Source organism: Vespula pensylvanica, chromosome 9, assembly GCF_014466175.1.
Source record: "Vespula pensylvanica isolate Volc-1 chromosome 9, ASM1446617v1, whole genome shotgun sequence".
In the NCBI taxonomy this organism is placed as follows: domain Eukaryota; kingdom Metazoa; phylum Arthropoda; class Insecta; order Hymenoptera; family Vespidae; genus Vespula; species Vespula pensylvanica.
Genome location: NC_057693.1, coordinates 4,979,995 through 4,996,759, shown reverse-complemented (window position 1 = coordinate 4,996,759; position 16,765 = coordinate 4,979,995). Strand labels below are relative to the sequence as shown.

At 37.1% G+C, this 16,765-nt stretch overlaps 3 protein-coding genes across 3 annotated transcripts; all 3 read right to left on the bottom strand.

Annotated features, from left to right (window-relative positions):
* Window positions 1-7,268: 7,268 nt before the first annotated feature.
* On the bottom strand, window positions 7,269-9,398 carry LOC122631837. Its single transcript, XM_043817985.1, has 3 exons — window positions 9,298-9,398; window positions 7,806-8,025; window positions 7,269-7,487 (listed from the first exon to the last, which is right to left on the bottom strand). Exons 1-3 carry the CDS (start codon window positions 9,396-9,398, stop codon window positions 7,269-7,271), a joined length of 540 nt encoding a protein of 179 aa, XP_043673920.1.
* Window positions 9,399-10,164: 766 nt separating this feature from the next.
* Window positions 10,165-11,919, bottom strand: LOC122631631 (histone-lysine N-methyltransferase set1). Its single transcript, XM_043817568.1, has 4 exons — window positions 11,689-11,919; window positions 11,330-11,479; window positions 10,930-11,257; window positions 10,165-10,848 (listed from the first exon to the last, which is right to left on the bottom strand). Exons 1-4 carry the CDS (start codon window positions 11,838-11,840, stop codon window positions 10,294-10,296), a joined length of 1,185 nt encoding a protein of 394 aa, XP_043673503.1. The 5' UTR covers window positions 11,841-11,919; the 3' UTR covers window positions 10,165-10,293.
* Window positions 11,920-12,539: 620 nt separating this feature from the next.
* On the bottom strand, window positions 12,540-16,759 carry LOC122631614. The gene is made up of 11 exons (XM_043817538.1): window positions 16,606-16,759; window positions 16,359-16,513; window positions 16,037-16,251; window positions 15,561-15,705; window positions 15,241-15,465; window positions 14,785-15,154; window positions 14,538-14,718; window positions 14,285-14,448; window positions 13,984-14,187; window positions 13,704-13,871; window positions 12,540-13,597 (listed from the first exon to the last, which is right to left on the bottom strand). The coding sequence occupies exons 1-11, from the start codon at window positions 16,700-16,702 to the stop codon at window positions 13,074-13,076; spliced, it is 2,448 nt and encodes an 815-aa protein (XP_043673473.1). The 5' UTR covers window positions 16,703-16,759; the 3' UTR covers window positions 12,540-13,073.
* Window positions 16,760-16,765: the final 6 nt, after the last annotated feature.

Below are 16,765 nucleotides of genomic sequence, written 5' to 3'. Positions count from 1 at the left end.
ATCACAGAGTATAATTATATTCCAGTAAAAAGTGTTAGCGCGTATCTATCGTTCTATTAACAGCACTTGCTACTCGTAGAAATTACGTTTTCGAATAAAAACAAGGTCGACCGGAACGATCGCAGGCTAGTTTAAGTACAACCATTGACTCGTTCAACTTTTAACGGAATTGTATTACGATACTATAACGAAGTCATTTAGTTTGGAACGTGGAACTATTGGGAAAAGAAATAAGTAGGTATATAAAAATTGATTGGAAAAATTTTTCCTGATATATATATATATATATATATATATATATATATATATATATTTAATGCGAACGCAAAAGAGAACGTGCGTTAAACGGAGACTTCGATGCGCGGTACTCTCTTGTAAGAGACATCAACGTTGAGAAAGAAAAAATCCATAAGCACAGAAAGTCCTATATATCTACATTATAAGTTCTATATATCTACATTATCTATAATCGCCCTCGCTTACTCAAGCGTCACATTTTTCATGCGTCAAGAATTTCAAATTTACGCGTCTACGAAGGAAAATAAGATTATTCCTTGTTTACCTTGGATCTCGTTTAAGCGTTATGAATATTCACGCGATACATTATATTCGTTCTCACGTGTAGCCACATCGAATGCGTTACATCTATCCTATTCGGCGAGTAGGTCACCGTGTTCTATCCTTCGTCCTTTTCTTCTAACTTATGTATCTCTAATCCTATTATTAGTTTATGAATACCTTTTTTGCGTAATTCATCATTAACTTGCCATTTACATATTTCGCGTCTCGCTAATGTTATTCATTATTCGGCTAACACCCTTTCACGCAAAGATCACGAGGAAGAACAGCAACAACCGTTGCACTTCCCTTTGTTGTTGTTCTCACTAACGGTAGTAAATTCAATCCTCGGGAGATTTCTCACGATGGACATCGAGAGAATTACCGACGATGTATTTTAATGACCTAATTGCTAGTACCAATGACTCTAATTTTCCATCAAATTAAGATGACGTATATCTGGAAACGATTTTCTAGTTAACATAATCGCAGATCTCCATTTTTATAATTCTTTATCTCTCGGAATTCTTTAGGAATAAAATATTTCGAACGGTTTCCACATCCGAAGTAGACTGCAACGCTTCTGAGGTCGACTCTTTGAAATGGAACTTGGCACGATTATTTCGCTTTTAGAGTACTGCTATCCGCAAAGTAAAATCTACGTATAGCAATGATAAGCAATTGAGTTCACAGCCCGCATTTTCGTCTTATATACATATATATACACACATACACATATTTATATATACTCGTATCACGATGATATCCACATAGTATAAACACATAGTTAAAAATAATAGCATAATGAGATAGCGGCATAATAAAAAAAAAAAAAAAAAGAAGAAAAAGGAAAAGAAAGAAAATCTACTTATTAACCATGCTCATTAATTTCATATATTATTTCCAGAAGAAAGAACATCAGATCACAAACGTAGAATCAGATTTGGAACCCCATGGGTCTAACTAACTCGCGACATCTTTCCGCTTTGCGCGTTCAGGTGCAAATTCATGGTCAGGTAAAGAAGCAACCAAGAAGGTAGGTAGGTAGGTAGGTAGGTAGGTAGGTAGGTAGGTAGGTAGGTAGACAAGCAAGCAAGCAAGCAAGCAGGCAGGCAGGCAAGGCTAGCAGCAGTAACACAAGGGCTGGAGACGACAGCAGTGGTGGCTCGCATAGGTAAGGCATAGCCTCCCAGTCACCGAGGTAAATAGCCGAGGGACCTACGAGTGGCAAAGCAAAACAACAAAGCGACGCTTGAGAATCCAACACGAATGGGACTCGATTCACAACTTCGCTTTCCCACACTGGATCGCGAGCGTATGCGCGCGAGCGAGCTTGAGAATAAGCAACACGCCTCTCGCGTTCGAACCATTAAGATCGTCATTTAGGATATTACACTTTTTCCTCCGATTAAATCCACGTAAATGGCCCTCCTCTTCCCTTTCTCTTTTTCTCTTTCTTTCCCTTCTTCTCTTCTTCCTCTTTTTCTTTTTCTTTTTCTTTTTCTTTCTCTTTCTCTTCGATCGAGATTAAAGGGCATCGACGTTCTGCCAATCCTTTTCTTACTGAGCGATGAAATTCTATTTCCAAATTAAGTTTATATTTTCTCTTGCTACTCTTTAAATTTTTCTTTTATTAAATTAATCGAAAGAGGATAAGACAAAAAAATTATCTACCGAATTGTTAACAGTATTATTTTCTCGCGGCTCCACGTGGATCGTTAACAATAATCATTTCACCGAGGCACGACAATTTTCCACTTTTCGTCGGGTTCTATCGCATATAATAGTTTATTTCCTATTACAAGAGTCCAACCTACACGCGACCGACGTAAAGCGTAGCGAACGCGCGCTTCCGAATGGCAGCTGTTGCCTGTAAAATAGCACGCCGTTTACACGCATGAATTCTATTACGACGAGTTTGCGTGTACCTGCTTTTTACGTGCTTAATGTTATTTCTCATCGTACAACCTTGATTTCTCTCCCGCTAGACCTTGAATCTTTTTTTTCTCTTTTTCTCTCTAACATCATACCGCAGGAAGATCGTACGTTTTAACGTAAATATTACTACGATATACCTCGAGCAAGTATACTCGTGATGTTTATCTTCTTTTGAAAAAGTACGATAACAAAATCCTTATCGTACAAAACGTTCACCTTGTTCTCCAGCCTGATAAAAACGATATACTCTACGTTAATATAAGAAAAAAAAAAAAAAAATTATCATAAACAACGAATAAACGCTCTTTATAGTATTCGCGATTAAATAGTATTCGAATTAATAGTACTCTTATCTTTCCTCCTATTTCATAAATCATAAACGATTATTTATCGTATATATAAGTACATACCTTTGCAGTGTCAATAATCGAACGTAAAAAGGGTTGCTTATCTTCAGGCGCGAGCGAACGCTCTCTCGTTATTTCAAGATCGATTTTGAAAAATATTCTCTATACTTTTTCCTTCTATTCCTAATGTAATTTGTACACATTCTTAGTCGTCTCGTCCTTACAATCACGTACACGTATGTACGCACGTACACATTTTGTCGAGTGTACTCGAAGAGAAACGTTCATCCACTCGAGTAATCCTCTTCTCATCCTTCAGTCCCTCACAACTTTGTCTTAGCCCTGTTACCTCCTCTTTTTCCTCGTCTTTCTCGCTTCGCTCTCCTCTTCCATTCAACCTTCCTACCTTATTCTGCCCCTCTTTTATTTTCCAGTCGGTGCAAACGCTCGTTTATTTACAAAGTTCTCTAAACGTTCCGACTTGTAGCGAGTAACGTCGCTGGAACGCAACCGTCGAATTCCAGCTTGCATTCTGTCCGTTTTTCGCGTCATAACGTTGGGTCGCTTCCCTCTTCCCCCTTCACCCTCCTTCTCTTCTCTTCTCTCCTCTTTCGCAGTCGTTGCATCCTTCTTTCGCAACCCTCGACGACTCCGGTTCCTCGTCCTGGCATTTCGCTTTCGTTGTTTAACCGCTCGATTCTTTTCCGCGCTTCTTAGATACTCCTCTCTCTCTCTCTCTCTCTCTCTCTCTCTCTCTCTCTCTTTCTCTCTCTCTTTCTTTCTTTCTTTCTTTCTCTCTCTTTTTTGTTTTTCTCTTTCTCTCTTTTCATCTTTCTTTCTCTTTTACATCGCCGACTGCAACGAGGAAAAAGTTGTTTCATATTATCGGAAAAGGAGGCTGCTCGCAGTTCGGTTCCGACTTTTCTTTGTAAGGGTGATAGCAGCGAAAAGAAGATGCATCGTTCGCTCGGAATTGCGTTAAAGAAGAGGAAGAAGAAGTAGTAGTTGGAATTTTTATATTAGTGTATTTACTTCGTTAGTGATGTTCCCTTTCGAGTTATAGAATGCACGTTTTTTTTGTTAGTAAATAAATAAACGATACCTACCTTAGGCATTTTTTATATATGTTACATGTATATGTATACGTATATATACTTTTTTATTTTTTTTTGTTCTTATATATATATATGTGTATATATATTTTTTGTTCCTTTTTTTTTTATTCATATGTATTATTATTATTCTTTTTCTTTTTTATAGGCACGTGTTCCCATAAATCAAACTCATGGAAATTATTTACACGCGATGTTGTCAAGTGACCACACAAGTTAGAAAATCCTTTGAAAAAGTCTCTCTCTCCCCCCCCCTCTCTCTCTCTCTCTCTCTTTTGGTAATATATTAAATGCACGTGGTTTCGAACGTATCGAAATTAATTGATAAATCATACAGTAGGGATACGAGCGGCAAAAGAGGGAGACTGCTTTTACCGGATAATCGATTCGTGCGTCCCGCATGGATACTTTTTTATAGTCTCTTGCAACCATACGAACCTCCTTTTCGTCGCCCACCTCCCAGCCCATTCCCCTTCGCTCCCCTTTTCATTCCAAGTCGACGTCATGCCGATTTTCGTTTGGACTTACACGAAAGAAATGAATTCACGTGTCTTTCCCTTAGTTTCTCTTCGACCTTTTTAAATTTAAAAAGGTATATTCGAGATATAACCATACGTGGGTATACCCTGCACATAATTGGAAATCTTTTTAATTTTAATAGTAAATGAGAAAGACGAAACAGACACACACACATATATACATATATAGATGCAATACAGATACACGATGTGATCTCGTCTTTAGTAGTCTATAGGTTAAAGGGGAAAGTTCACTTGATTCATATTTTCCTATATTTTATAACAACGATAAAAGGGAATCAAAAAAAGGAAGTCAGGCGTACTTTTTACTTACATCGTAAATAACGTCTTTATCGACGATTCTACATGCCGACGTTAGTATACACGGTGTATCGAGATAAAGTTTCTGATAGATAACAGCCGTCATAATGAATTCTTTGCCTCTCCCTCATATATGTATGTACGTTCCCTTTCGAACGGGTTCTCTTGGACGGGACTACCCGCCTCCTTCTTGTCTCGCACCGTCATTATTATCATTGCCGTTGTTATTTTTATATTATATGCGTATACGCTTATAAAAATGCGGCACAAGCTTATCCACATATATCTACATATATATATATATATATATATATATATATATATGTACATACGTATGTAAACGTCGACCGAGGCAAGAATTATCGATCGATGCTCGACATTGTGCCGAAAAATTAACTTCTCTTCTTGCGTTACCTTTTATACGCTTCGGGCTAAGAACCTCGGCCTGTCTACCTTCGACGTCGATTGACTTCGTAGAAAATAATTTCTTTTCTTTTCTCTTTCTTCCTTCCTCCTTTTCTTCTTCTTCTTTTTTTTCATTCTTTTATTTATTTATTTATTTTTTTTTTTTACTTGGAATCAAACGTTCGCTTTATATTACTTTGCCAAATGTTCTTAAATATGAAAGTATTTCTTTCGATCTTAATTAAGTAAAAGAAAATAAAACATCAGACACGAAATTTGAATCCGAAAAAATACGATTTCGAGATGCTCTCTCTTCTCTTTCTTTATCTATATATTACATTTATCTATCCGTCGATCTATCTGTCCCTTTTATTTCCCGATGCCGCAGATTGTTATTCAGTAAAAGTTTCGTAAGCGCCGTACGAAGACGCGAAAATTATCGAACGACGTTGCTCGCGAATACTGCCGTCGTAAATTACAGTTTTTATCGTTGGCAGTCTGGATTTCGGGCGATCGCTAGAGAGAGAAAGAGAGAAAGAGAGAGAGAGAGAGAGAGAGAGAGAGAGAGAGAGAGAGAAAGAGAGAGAGAGCCCTTTCTCGACTCGCTTCCTTAGTCTCCTTAACGTTTCCCTTCATCCTCGGAGATTTATCTGAAAAATTTAAAAAAAAGCCTACCCTCCTACCATACCCTGCTAACTTGGTTCTACCCCTTCTCTCTCTCTCTCTCTCTCTCTCTCTCTCTCTCTCTCTTTTGCTCTCTCTATCTTTCTCTCTTTCTCTGTCGCGTAGCTTCTTCGTCGCTTCTGGGCTTGTCCACGTCGTTGTCGTCGTCGTCTTCTTCGTTGTCGTCGTCGTCCGCGACGCAGAAGATCGCCGATACTTTTGCTCGAGGAACCCCTCGCAGCTCGGCTACGTGGCGGAATGCATCTGTACCGCGCTGTAGGTGATTTTTACAGGGCCGTACGCCCTGTAGTAGACACTTGGAGAGAAGGTAAGAAAATAATTCGAAGATCTTTCAAATCGATCTAGATTAGAATTACGATTTAGACAGCGTTACGCAGATCCATTCTCGCGCGTCTGAAAAATTCGACGATAGAGATTTCCGAAACGTCGAATTATAATCCTGTTAGAATTTAAACCTGATAACGTTCGATGGTTCGTTACGAGAGAGAACGGTGATTAAGAAGAAAAGTGAAATTGTTAGTTCGATTTGATAAAAGATTTTTAAAGTATGTAAAATTAAAGGAAATGTAAATTATTCGTGTAAAATAATCGAGATGGACCATCGATACGGTCCTGCCTCTCTCTCTCTCTCTCTCTCTCTCTCTCTCTCTCTCTGAAGGGCGCTCGAGGGTCCCTCGTTACGTTGCGCCGTTCGACAAGAAAATTTGCCTCTGTGCTGTGCCTCGTTCTGGCATATCGTGCGCATATGTCTCGAGCGCGCATTTCTGTTTAGCCGGCACCCCAACCACCTTCACCGCCGCCATCACCGCCACGCTTGATTTATCGATCGACATTTTTTCGGGGGATTTTTATTACGTTTTGATCCCTCTCCTCGAATACATTTCGCGGCCACTAACCACGAAAAGCCCGAACGAGATCGCTCGTACGCAGCTTGACACTCCGCTTGTTATCGAAATCGAGCGGCCTTTTGATGTCGACTATTCGTGAGCTCTTCATATTTCCTCTTCGATTTCGACTACCCTTTTTCAAGGGTATCGTATCTTTATACTCGATCGATTATATTGCCACAAGAAATGTCTCCCTTTTTATTTTCTCTTTCTTTTCTTTTCTCTTCCATTTTCTTTTTTAATCTATAATTAATAGTGTCTTGAATATCATAATAGAAAGTATTACAAATTAGTCGTCTATTTAATCACGATATTTTACGTATTAGTACACGCATATATATAAGTAGATATATCTAAATTGTGTAAATTATTATGTACAAAGGTGATCATGATTATATTATAATCGTAACGATCACGGATAAAGTGAGTTTAGTTGATTCTTAGATCTTGAGCTAATAATTATCGAATTCGTAAAATTTGGAATATATTTAGGCTATATCAATGGATTTCTCTCGCGATAGAATCGAGTATCCTTTGAAAGGTAACGTCGTCTAATCCGGAAAAGGGTCTGTCCAGAGCAGAAGGTGAAAGGGCATAACGTTTCCTTCGTCTTCGACGGAATATATCGTCGTAATCTTCGTCGGTCGTCGGTGGGTTCACTTTAGCGTAATATAACGCGGCAAATCCACTGTAAATTAATAGAGCCGCGGTGGCTAGCTGAAAATATGGTTGATCTAATGTTTATTTCGTCTGTAAAGGCACCTATATATATATGTGTGTGTGTGTATATTTTTTATATACATATACATAAATTAACAAACAAATATAAATATAATTTATGTATATGAGCAATTTATTTTGAAAGTGATCTAAGTCCATTTTTTTTAAGTGTAAAAAAGAATAAATAAAATAAAATCACGGAAAATTGTAAGTACTATAAAGTGACTTTTTTTTGAAAAATGTACTTAGATCACTCACACGTACATACATATATATTTATACATAAATTAAATAGCAAATATAAATATCACTTACTTGAAAAACGGCCCAAAACTTGTAACTTCCCTCGTTTATAAGAAAATCATAATAACCGGCCCAATAATCGACTTTCGGTTGACTTATCGCTTTCATATCACCATGATCGTCCTCCTCGTCGTGATCATGGTGATCGTCGTGATCATCGTGATCGTCCATGTAGTCCGGGACATCGTCCTCTGGTTTCTTATTATAACCACGCCGATAGTATCTCGATCGTCTACTCGAAACGAGAGAATTACGTCGTTGAATCGACACTTTTTTTTTCTTTTCTTTTCTTTTCTTTTCTTTTCTTACCGTGAAAATTATCGTTCGTTCCAAAAGAAAGAACGTGCGTGTGTACGATGATTTTCTTTCGAATTTGTAAAAAAGAAAAAGAAAGAAAAAAAAGAGGAAGATTTTTGAACGTATCTAACTACCTGTACGATTGAACGGCTGTGCCTTTTTGAATATCAGGTGTCTCCGTAGCTGGCTCGAAGTCTATCGTCGTTGTGATCGATTCCACGTTCGTCTCTCTCGTCGACGCACGATGGAGGTAAACGAAAATCGTGAGAAATCGAAGAAACGGACCAGTCTGCATTCTATTACCGATAAATTGACCGTATAGTATACCGATCGATATATTGAGGAATTTAGAAAAGGGACAAAAAGAAAACGAGTAGAGAGAAAAAAGAAACGGAAAAAAACGATTCGCTCACTTAAATGTATCGATACAAGTTTCCTTCGATTACGATTAGATATTTTTCTATCGCGAAACGTGCGAGCTTCGTAAAAAGTCGATCGATTTATCGAAAATTTACGAACCACATTGGTCTCGATTGATACAAGTAGATTCATTCATGCGAGAAACGAATAAGAAGAGTCGAGTTTATCAAAGAACGTAACATCTTCGATATACGCGAGGAGATCTAAACATCTGTAACCTTCAACGATGAAATTAGAGAACGAACTGAACGATTTCTCGGTGCAAGTTTGTAAGGAACCGTTTTCCGTATATTACCAGACCGTAACTGTATTACCAGAAACGTTAAACAAATGGGGGCCGTGGCATCGCTAAGAGTACTAATTATTATGGATCGCGACGTCGCGACGCTTAGGAAAATTTTCACTCTACATAATTCTCAATGTGACGCTCCGTAAATTTGTCCCATTAATATCTTTCATTAATATCCTTCTTTCATCTTTAACTATCGTCTATCCGTCTATTCTATCCTATCGATCTTCTTTCGAGTTGCTATAAATTTTTACGCTTCGCGAGAAAAACATGGCTCGTGCGAATCGATGTTTCTTCTAATCTCTTCTATTGTTTTTCTTTTTCTCTCTTTTACGAGTTTCGATCTCATTTCGAATAAATCTATCGCGTTAATAAAAAGTTCCACTAATCCACATCTTCAATACGTCATTGTAGAATGAACATTCATATCGATGCAAAATTTGACCCAGCGAAGTAGCATTCTTCTATGGTGTATTAGAGCAGCCGATTAGCAAGTACCTAATCGAGTCCCGTTCGGTCGATACTCTAAAATCTTTGAGCATGGGGTGATAATTGCACGTAGATTCGTTGGTTAGACCAGAGATAAGAGTGTTGTTCATTTCATTTTATTCGTATTCTATTTCTTCTTACTTTTATTCTTAAAACTAAAGTAGGTGCATAGTATATACGCCTATGTATTATATACGTTTTGGCAAATATTTCCGATAGGACAGAATTAAGAACAAATATTAGGTATTTTGATTTTTCTTTATTAAAAAAAAACACACACACACACAACAAAAAAAACAAAAAATTAATCGTTGAAAGAGAGAGATTTTTTATTTTTTAAAAGATTATACAACACATTCGTATCTCGGATCGCAAGGTACGTACATCAAAAGTACGTACATCTTCAGGGGATGAAGATGGGGCTATAGAGAAAGAGAGAGAGAGAAAGAGAGAGAGCATAATTGGTCGGCCGGAATGCGACACGATCAGAATTCTCGCGTCGTTTTCAAGTAATCCTTCCGATTCCACCAATACTCACTAATTCTGTTTTGTCGCGGCACTGAAAAACTGACAGAGAGAATTTCAAAGACGACGATAAGAAGCGGTTGTCGCCAAATATGCTCATTTTACATTACTCCCAAATTCAAAGGGTTACGTACGTGCGTCGTTCTTCGTTGACTATCGATCGAACTCACCATAAGAATTTTAACGATTTAGAAGAATTCGATTCATCGGTAAACGGACGATTCAACATACGAACAATTTTAAAAGAACCCGTGACATTTTATCTTCAATTTGTATAAAGACGTTTTTTGGGACAAGTAGCAGGTTTTTAGCTTAAATTACATTTATTTACATAACAATATATATATATATATTACACTTGGATACTCAAAAAGAGTCTGTCCCCGACGAAACGATCGAAAATCCAAAATTCTCTTCGTTCTTAATCACTTGAGACTTTTCAAAATTTCGAAGGGATATATAGTAACATGAAATAGAAAGTTAAGATCCCTTTCCAAATCTTTCCGCGAAACGTTCGATTCCAGTGAAGACACGATTGGTGAGATCCCACCAACCAACGTCATTGTTGTTCATTCTACCGTGTTCAGTAGCCTCAGCTAGATGAGCGGGAAAAGTGATCTTATGCCTGGCAATACTCTTCAATACTAATGCCGCTATATAAACGATAAAATAAATACTGAAGTAGAGCGGAATGTACCAAAGCTTTTTCCCAATGAAATAATACGAATAGGGTCTTTTATCGAGCCGCTGATCGTTCATTTCAGGTTCAGGCGTAGTGGAACGGTGATGATGATGATGATGATGAAATTCTGGCAAATGATCGTAGATCACTTCGTGATAATGATCGTGATCAGGAGGGTAATTATCGTCGTCGTCGTCGTTGTCGTCGTCGTCGAACGTTGGTCTATCAAATTCGATCGGTTTTGGTGCTGCGTGATCGTCGTACGAAGTTCCGGATGAGAAACTTGGAAAATCCATTTGGTCATTCTGATGATTTGGGAAAGAATCCATTTGATCCTTGTACGAATCCATCGGCTAAAATCGAATATATTTAAAATATATTTATACGTTGGATTATAATCCGTATCGATGAATACGTGATTAAATGAAACTTACTTTATCGTCCTCTATGATAGACGGATAATTATCCATTCCAATTGGTTTCGAGATCGGATTATCGATAATATAATCTTTGGGTTTGTCGTAATCGGTCGTTTTCAAATTATAAGGCCCAGCGTATACAGGCCTCGAATATCCTGATATACTCGAACTCGGCGGTTTATCGGGACTCGAATCAGCCGACGAAGACATCGAAGGACTCGATGGGACTTGTTGTTTAACGCTGTGCTCGAAAATAGCTGGCGGACGAAATCTTTCTTGTATCTTGATTTTTGATTTCGTCGAGTCTAACTTCGCCAATAAATCCTCGTCTATAGTCGAGTACCTGACGACAGTATTTACACAGTATTCTCTATATTTTTCTTTAAATTTAATCGCGAATCATAAATGAACCTACCGTTTTGTCGAAGGATAATCGACAACTTCTCCGGTTTTCAATTTTGGAGTTTTAGGTGGCACGTAAATCGGTGACACAGTGATAACGATGTCCTTAACACTTCTACTCTCGTTTTCCACGTTGCTGGAGACATTGGCTCGCGTTAATGCCCTTAACAAAAATATATATATATATATATAAACAAGAATATTACAAAATTCTTTTCGATTCTATCGCCCTTCAAAAAATTCAACTTTTCATTTGACAAGCACGTTTCCTTTTTTACTTCGCAAATTGACTTCACGATTTACATGGAACTATCCAATTTGTCATGCAAAAGCGCTCTCTTATTGTATTTTTATTTGACGTGCTGAATGAACCTTGTGATCCATGAAAATGGTCCGCTTCCGGTATTCTTCGTTTCTTGACCATTCTTCGATACTTTCGCGTATGACGTTATCTCCGGTAACGTCAATGTAAATGCTGTCGTCAAATCAAGGAGTAGAAACGCGAACAAAATTCGTGGTATCATCGTTCCTGATTTCTACGGATGAATGGTCAACGCCACCTAACTTCTGGACCTCATATAGACTCGTAACTGTAACGGCACGACTTACTGATGGGGAAACTTTTGTCCAAAGGATTTTTTTTTTACGATCGTGTTCAAATTCTAAATCAACAATTTCGATAGAGACGTTTTTGTTGAAAAGAAAAAGATAAAATAGCCTTGTAATTCGCTGAATAAAAAGTTATGTCGATCGAGCATCGTATCGTTACATTCTCGAGATAAAATTTGGCCATATTGATGACGGGGAAAATTTTAATATTTTTTTTTTTTTTCTTTTTTTTTTTACGACAAATTTTTGAACGAACGAAAAACTTCCGTCCGATTCTTCGTGCGTTCATTGATATTAAAATTCTGAAAAAGATTCCAATGGCACGTCAATACATATCCCGTCTAGTTTGACGGTACTAATGAGACCAAACGATGTCTGACTAAATCGCTCTAATTTTCTTCACAAACTATAACTTCACCGTTACGAGGATAATATTGTCATAACGACGTGTGAATTAAGAGAAAGACAAACAAACGTTAATCGACCTCGTACACGAGAAACTTTTTACTCGAAAATACGTAACTCTTAATACAACATTGAAGATGAATACTGTGAATTTGTTTGTTCAAAGAAATAAGATGAGAAAATATTCAGAAGGTAATAAGTAAGAAGAATAATAAGTAATCATTTATATTTATACGGTTTACAGGATCATCGTTTTCATAGAAAACTCATCATCCACTTGTAATGAAACATATCTATCTATTAAGCATATTATCGTACAGAAAAAGAAATGTATGTGTATGTATGTGTGCGTATGTATGTGTAAGGTAAAATTTGCCGTGTTTCCTGTCGAGGACAATATTTACAACGTACATTAACTATACAATTTTTATATACAAAAAACATTAACTATATAATTTACATACTATCGAAATCTTATTTATTATTAAATAACGTCATCGTTATAACAATTCGTATATACGAAACGAACTTAAAATTGTTATGTAAATTTGTAGAAAAAAAGAGGGAAGAAAAAAAACAAAAAGAAAAAATATATGCATGTATCTCTCGAAAGAACACACGATCGAATAATTAAGAATAAAAAGGGTTCGCACGTTCTTTCTTCCCTTTAATTCATCGTTCTTTCCTTCGTCGTAATATCCATAAGATTAATTAGAGATCTTCAAAAGGAACTTATACGTCTTTTAAACGTTCGGTCGTAACTCTATCGTAATATTACAATCCTCGTCTTCTTGGCCCTCTAATTTATTAGGATTCATCAATCCGTTTTGTCCTTCGATTTTCTCTGGATTAATCGTAATCGAGGATTTCTCGATAGTCTCTAGATTTTTCGCATTGTTGATCGTTTCGAGATCCTTCGAGTCCTTCGGGGAGATATCCTTTTCCTTAACGAAACTCTCGTTGTCGATTCCAAGCGCATCGATCGACTTCTTCTCCTTTTCGTTGCTCGTTCGATGTTGATTCTTTTCGTCCAAAGCGATCTCAACGATACCACGATCAAGACCATTTTGATTCTCAGCGATCGTCTTTGGTTTTTTCTTTACAATGTCATTGCCTTCGACTTGAGGCCTTTTCTTCAAATACAACGCATTGAAGAAGAAGTATATTAAACCGGTCACTAAGGAGATCACAGCGAAGATCTGATACGTCGGTCTGGTACCGAACGCTTTCATCAGATAACCACCGATCAAACTACCAGAACCTTTACCTGTGAACAAAATATGTATTACTCGAATGTTTCTATATGTATGTAAGAACAATACAACGAGACGTTGAAATCGAATCGAACGATATCAAATATTATATTCTCTCACCAACTCCGTAATAAAGTCCACCGAGTAGTCCCTGTATAGAAGTGTCCGTAGTAGAGGTAGATAATTTTGCTGCGTAAGTAACAGCTGCCGTGAAACTGAGAGACGATGTCACCGATTCGAGTGCCTCGAAGATCAAGGTCAACCAAGGATTATAAATCAAAGAGTAACCTAAAACGATCGACGAATGATTGGCACTGAGAAACTCCTGTTAGAATCTTTTTTTTTTTTTGTTTTTTTTTTTTTATATAGAAATGTACGATCGATATTTTTGATTTCTTACCACAAAGCCTGACAGCGTAAAAAACAAAACCGATGAAAAGAACATTAGCATGACCGATCTTCGATATGATTGGTCCAGAGAGAACGAGCAAAGGAATTCCTGCGATACCACCGACTGTTATGGTAATTCCCATGAGCGATCTGGAACCTCCTAAATCTTGGATCAACCAAAATAGAAAAGACTCGATGTATCCCCAAGCGGTTCCTGAAATATGTCGTTATCGTTACGTTTACGTTTCGCTAGATTTTTAAACGATCGATTAAACGATCTTGGTTTCCTCCACTTGAAATTTTGTTCTCACCGAGAATGAAGCATGCTATGAAGAGAGCAACCACTTCGACGTTCTTAAGAACGGTGAGAACGTCGCTGACAACGTTAGTCGCTGGCGATTTGAATTCCAAATTAATAGCTAACATAAGGAAACCCGAAATGAGCTTCAATGCGGCGTACAAATAAAATGCGGGTCTGAAAATAGAAAAGAATTTTTACGATCGTTGTTCAAGCGATCAATATAAATATAAATCCATTGGATCTTTCGATCGTTCGGGATTTACCTAAAGTCCGTGTATCCTTTGTCTCTACTGGCATAATCTATCAAAAGACCAGACAACGGAGATGATATCATACCACCGATACTTCCGTAAATTCTTTGAAGACCGTAATCTGCTTCCTGTTCTCTCAATATCGCAATGACTGCACCTTCGAACATGGCGAAAGTGGTTCCACCGATGATTCCTAAAATAATCGGACATTCGTATCTTTGTTCGAACGATATCAACCTAGATTGTTCGAATCGCTTACCAATAAACACTCTGATCACCAGGTATAACCAAAACGTCAATGTAATGTTATACTCGACTTGCATATCCATGTTCAAACATACTTCCTTTCGGGGCATACTAACGATACACTTTTTAACACAATTCTCGATATCAAGTATTTGATAAGGTTCCGGACTTTGGGCATAATCCAGCAGTGGAACTTTTACGACGACCGTTTGATCATCTTCGTTAGAATTTTTACAAATTACTTTCTCAAAAATTTCACCGTTCCAGGATACTTTCTCCGCGATAAATTTTTGTCGTTCCTCTTCGATGTCCTCCTCCGTCATTTCCAATTTATTTAATTTCGATAAATACGACTGTCGGTTCATAGTTCGATCGAGTTTCTCCTACGATTTTTATTATAATGAAGAAACATGTATTTTCGTTAAATCGATTCGACATAATTACGTGACAATTTATTATCGGATCTCACTTTGGACGGATCAATGAATTCTCCGAAGGTACAAAGCGTTCGATTTTCGTAGACTTTAACGGAGTCGAAATCCTCGAGGAAAGTCGATGGACTGCAAGAGAATTCGTAAAGTGGATTTGTCGGGAAGAAATAATTGTTCTTCGACAAACGACGAACCGAAGTTTTAAAAAATTCGTTGTTCCTCAATTTACGATTTATTCTCATGTCCTGTATTTGGCCGATGTCCTGCGAAAAGAAATTTTTTGTTCTTTTTTTATTTAACCAAATGGAAGTCTACAAAAGATTTCTATTCGGATGAATAACGTGAAAGGTATAGATACCTGAGGGATATTATTTAAAGAGGCAGTGTACTTGAACGAATCGTTGGTACCCATTTTAAAATCGTAACTCATAATCGTGTACAATCTCGAAGTTAATAGCGCCTGCGAATTGGTTTCGTTCTGTTCGTCTATGTGACAGGCATACCTAAAAACGTCTTTACACTATTCAGATAACAATTATTTTTTTGATAGAGAAGATTAAAGCATGAATTGAATAAGACGAAAACAGGAAGGTGAAATACGCGAATCGGTATCTCGTTGAAAATATTATAACAATTATTTAGAATCAAGCTCGTCGTAATAATTATGATCTCCTTGGATTGTCATCTTGGTAGCTAAAATAATTAAAAGTAATTATCTTGCTATGCAATTACTTTTTTTCTCGAGATCAAACAGGAACACAATGGAAAGGCATGAATTTATCTAATAGAAAAAATCTCTAAATTTAATAAATCTCTAATGAAATTCCTACTTACCCACAACTCTCTATCTTCGTAGCGATCTCTGAGCTCAAATCTGTTTCGCAAGGGTGGTTTTGACTCATCGAATATATGAGTTCGCCATTTTTACCTGCACAACTCGCGTCCATTATAACTCTCTCTGGAAATTCGACTGTAACTCTGCCTATTGGGACGAGTAAGAGAAGTAACGCTGCTACACCGCCAAGAGAAGAAAAGAATGATAATAATATCTGCAAGAGAAAGCAAAAAAAAAAAAAACAATAAAATAAAAGAGAACCATCGTTAATCGACAAACCATGACTTTTTTTTCCTTACGAATAAAAACCCGTTGATTTACCCGAAAATTTCCAACTCGATCGGCAAACATCCCAGCCAATGGTGGCATCACTATAGCTGCGATAGGTGTAACGGCACTCATTATAGCTGTTTCCTCTACATTTATACCTAATTCTCTCATGTGAATCGTCAGATAAGGATAAAGTACGTAGAGCGCTGAAAGTAGGAAACATTCGATATCAATTTTGCAATTTATGGAATTGAGAGGACAATCGAAAAGATTTTGTTTTTTATTTCTTAATACTTACTGGATGCTTGAACGAAGAATATCAATTTGAGAGGTAGCAATTCTTTGTGACGAAAATCTTTGGCGATTCGCCGAAAGAAACTCTTGATCAGCATCATTGTCTTCGTTTTTTCTGTTTTCTTTTCTTTTTCTTTTTTTTTTTTTTTTTTTTTTTTTTTTTT

What these genes read in the sequence shown, in the direction of transcription:
- LOC122631614 (XM_043817538.1), bottom strand. Translation starts at nt 16,702, where the DNA reads ATGATGCTGATCAAGAGTTTCTTTCGGCGAATCGCCAAAGATTTTCGT. An exon ending in GGTGATCAGAGTGTTTATTG is followed by an intron (nt 14,719 to 14,784) that starts GTAAGCGATTCG and finishes CGATTATTTTAG; the next exon opens with GAATCATCGGTGGAACCACT. An exon ending in AAAGGATACACGGACTTTAG is followed by an intron (nt 14,449 to 14,537) that starts GTAAATCCCGAA and finishes TTCTATTTTCAG; the next exon opens with ACCCGCATTTTATTTGTACG.
- LOC122631631 (XM_043817568.1), bottom strand. Translation starts at nt 11,840, where the DNA reads ATGATACCACGAATTTTGTTCGCGTTTCTACTCCTTGATTTGACGACA. An exon ending in GATTATCCTTCGACAAAACG is followed by an intron (nt 11,258 to 11,329) that starts GTAGGTTCATTT and finishes TACTGTCGTCAG; the next exon opens with GTACTCGACTATAGACGAGG. An exon ending in CTATCATAGAGGACGATAAA is followed by an intron (nt 10,849 to 10,929) that starts GTAAGTTTCATT and finishes ATTCGATTTTAG; the next exon opens with CCGATGGATTCGTACAAGGA.
- LOC122631837 (XM_043817985.1), bottom strand. Translation starts at nt 9,398, where the DNA reads ATGAACAACACTCTTATCTCTGGTCTAACCAACGAATCTACGTGCAAT. An exon ending in ACCGAACGGGACTCGATTAG is followed by an intron (nt 8,026 to 9,297) that starts GTACTTGCTAAT and finishes CGTTTCGAGTAG; the next exon opens with ACGATCGAGATACTATCGGC. An exon ending in AGTTTTGGGCCGTTTTTCAA is followed by an intron (nt 7,488 to 7,805) that starts GTAAGTGATATT and finishes CCATATTTTCAG; the next exon opens with CTAGCCACCGCGGCTCTATT.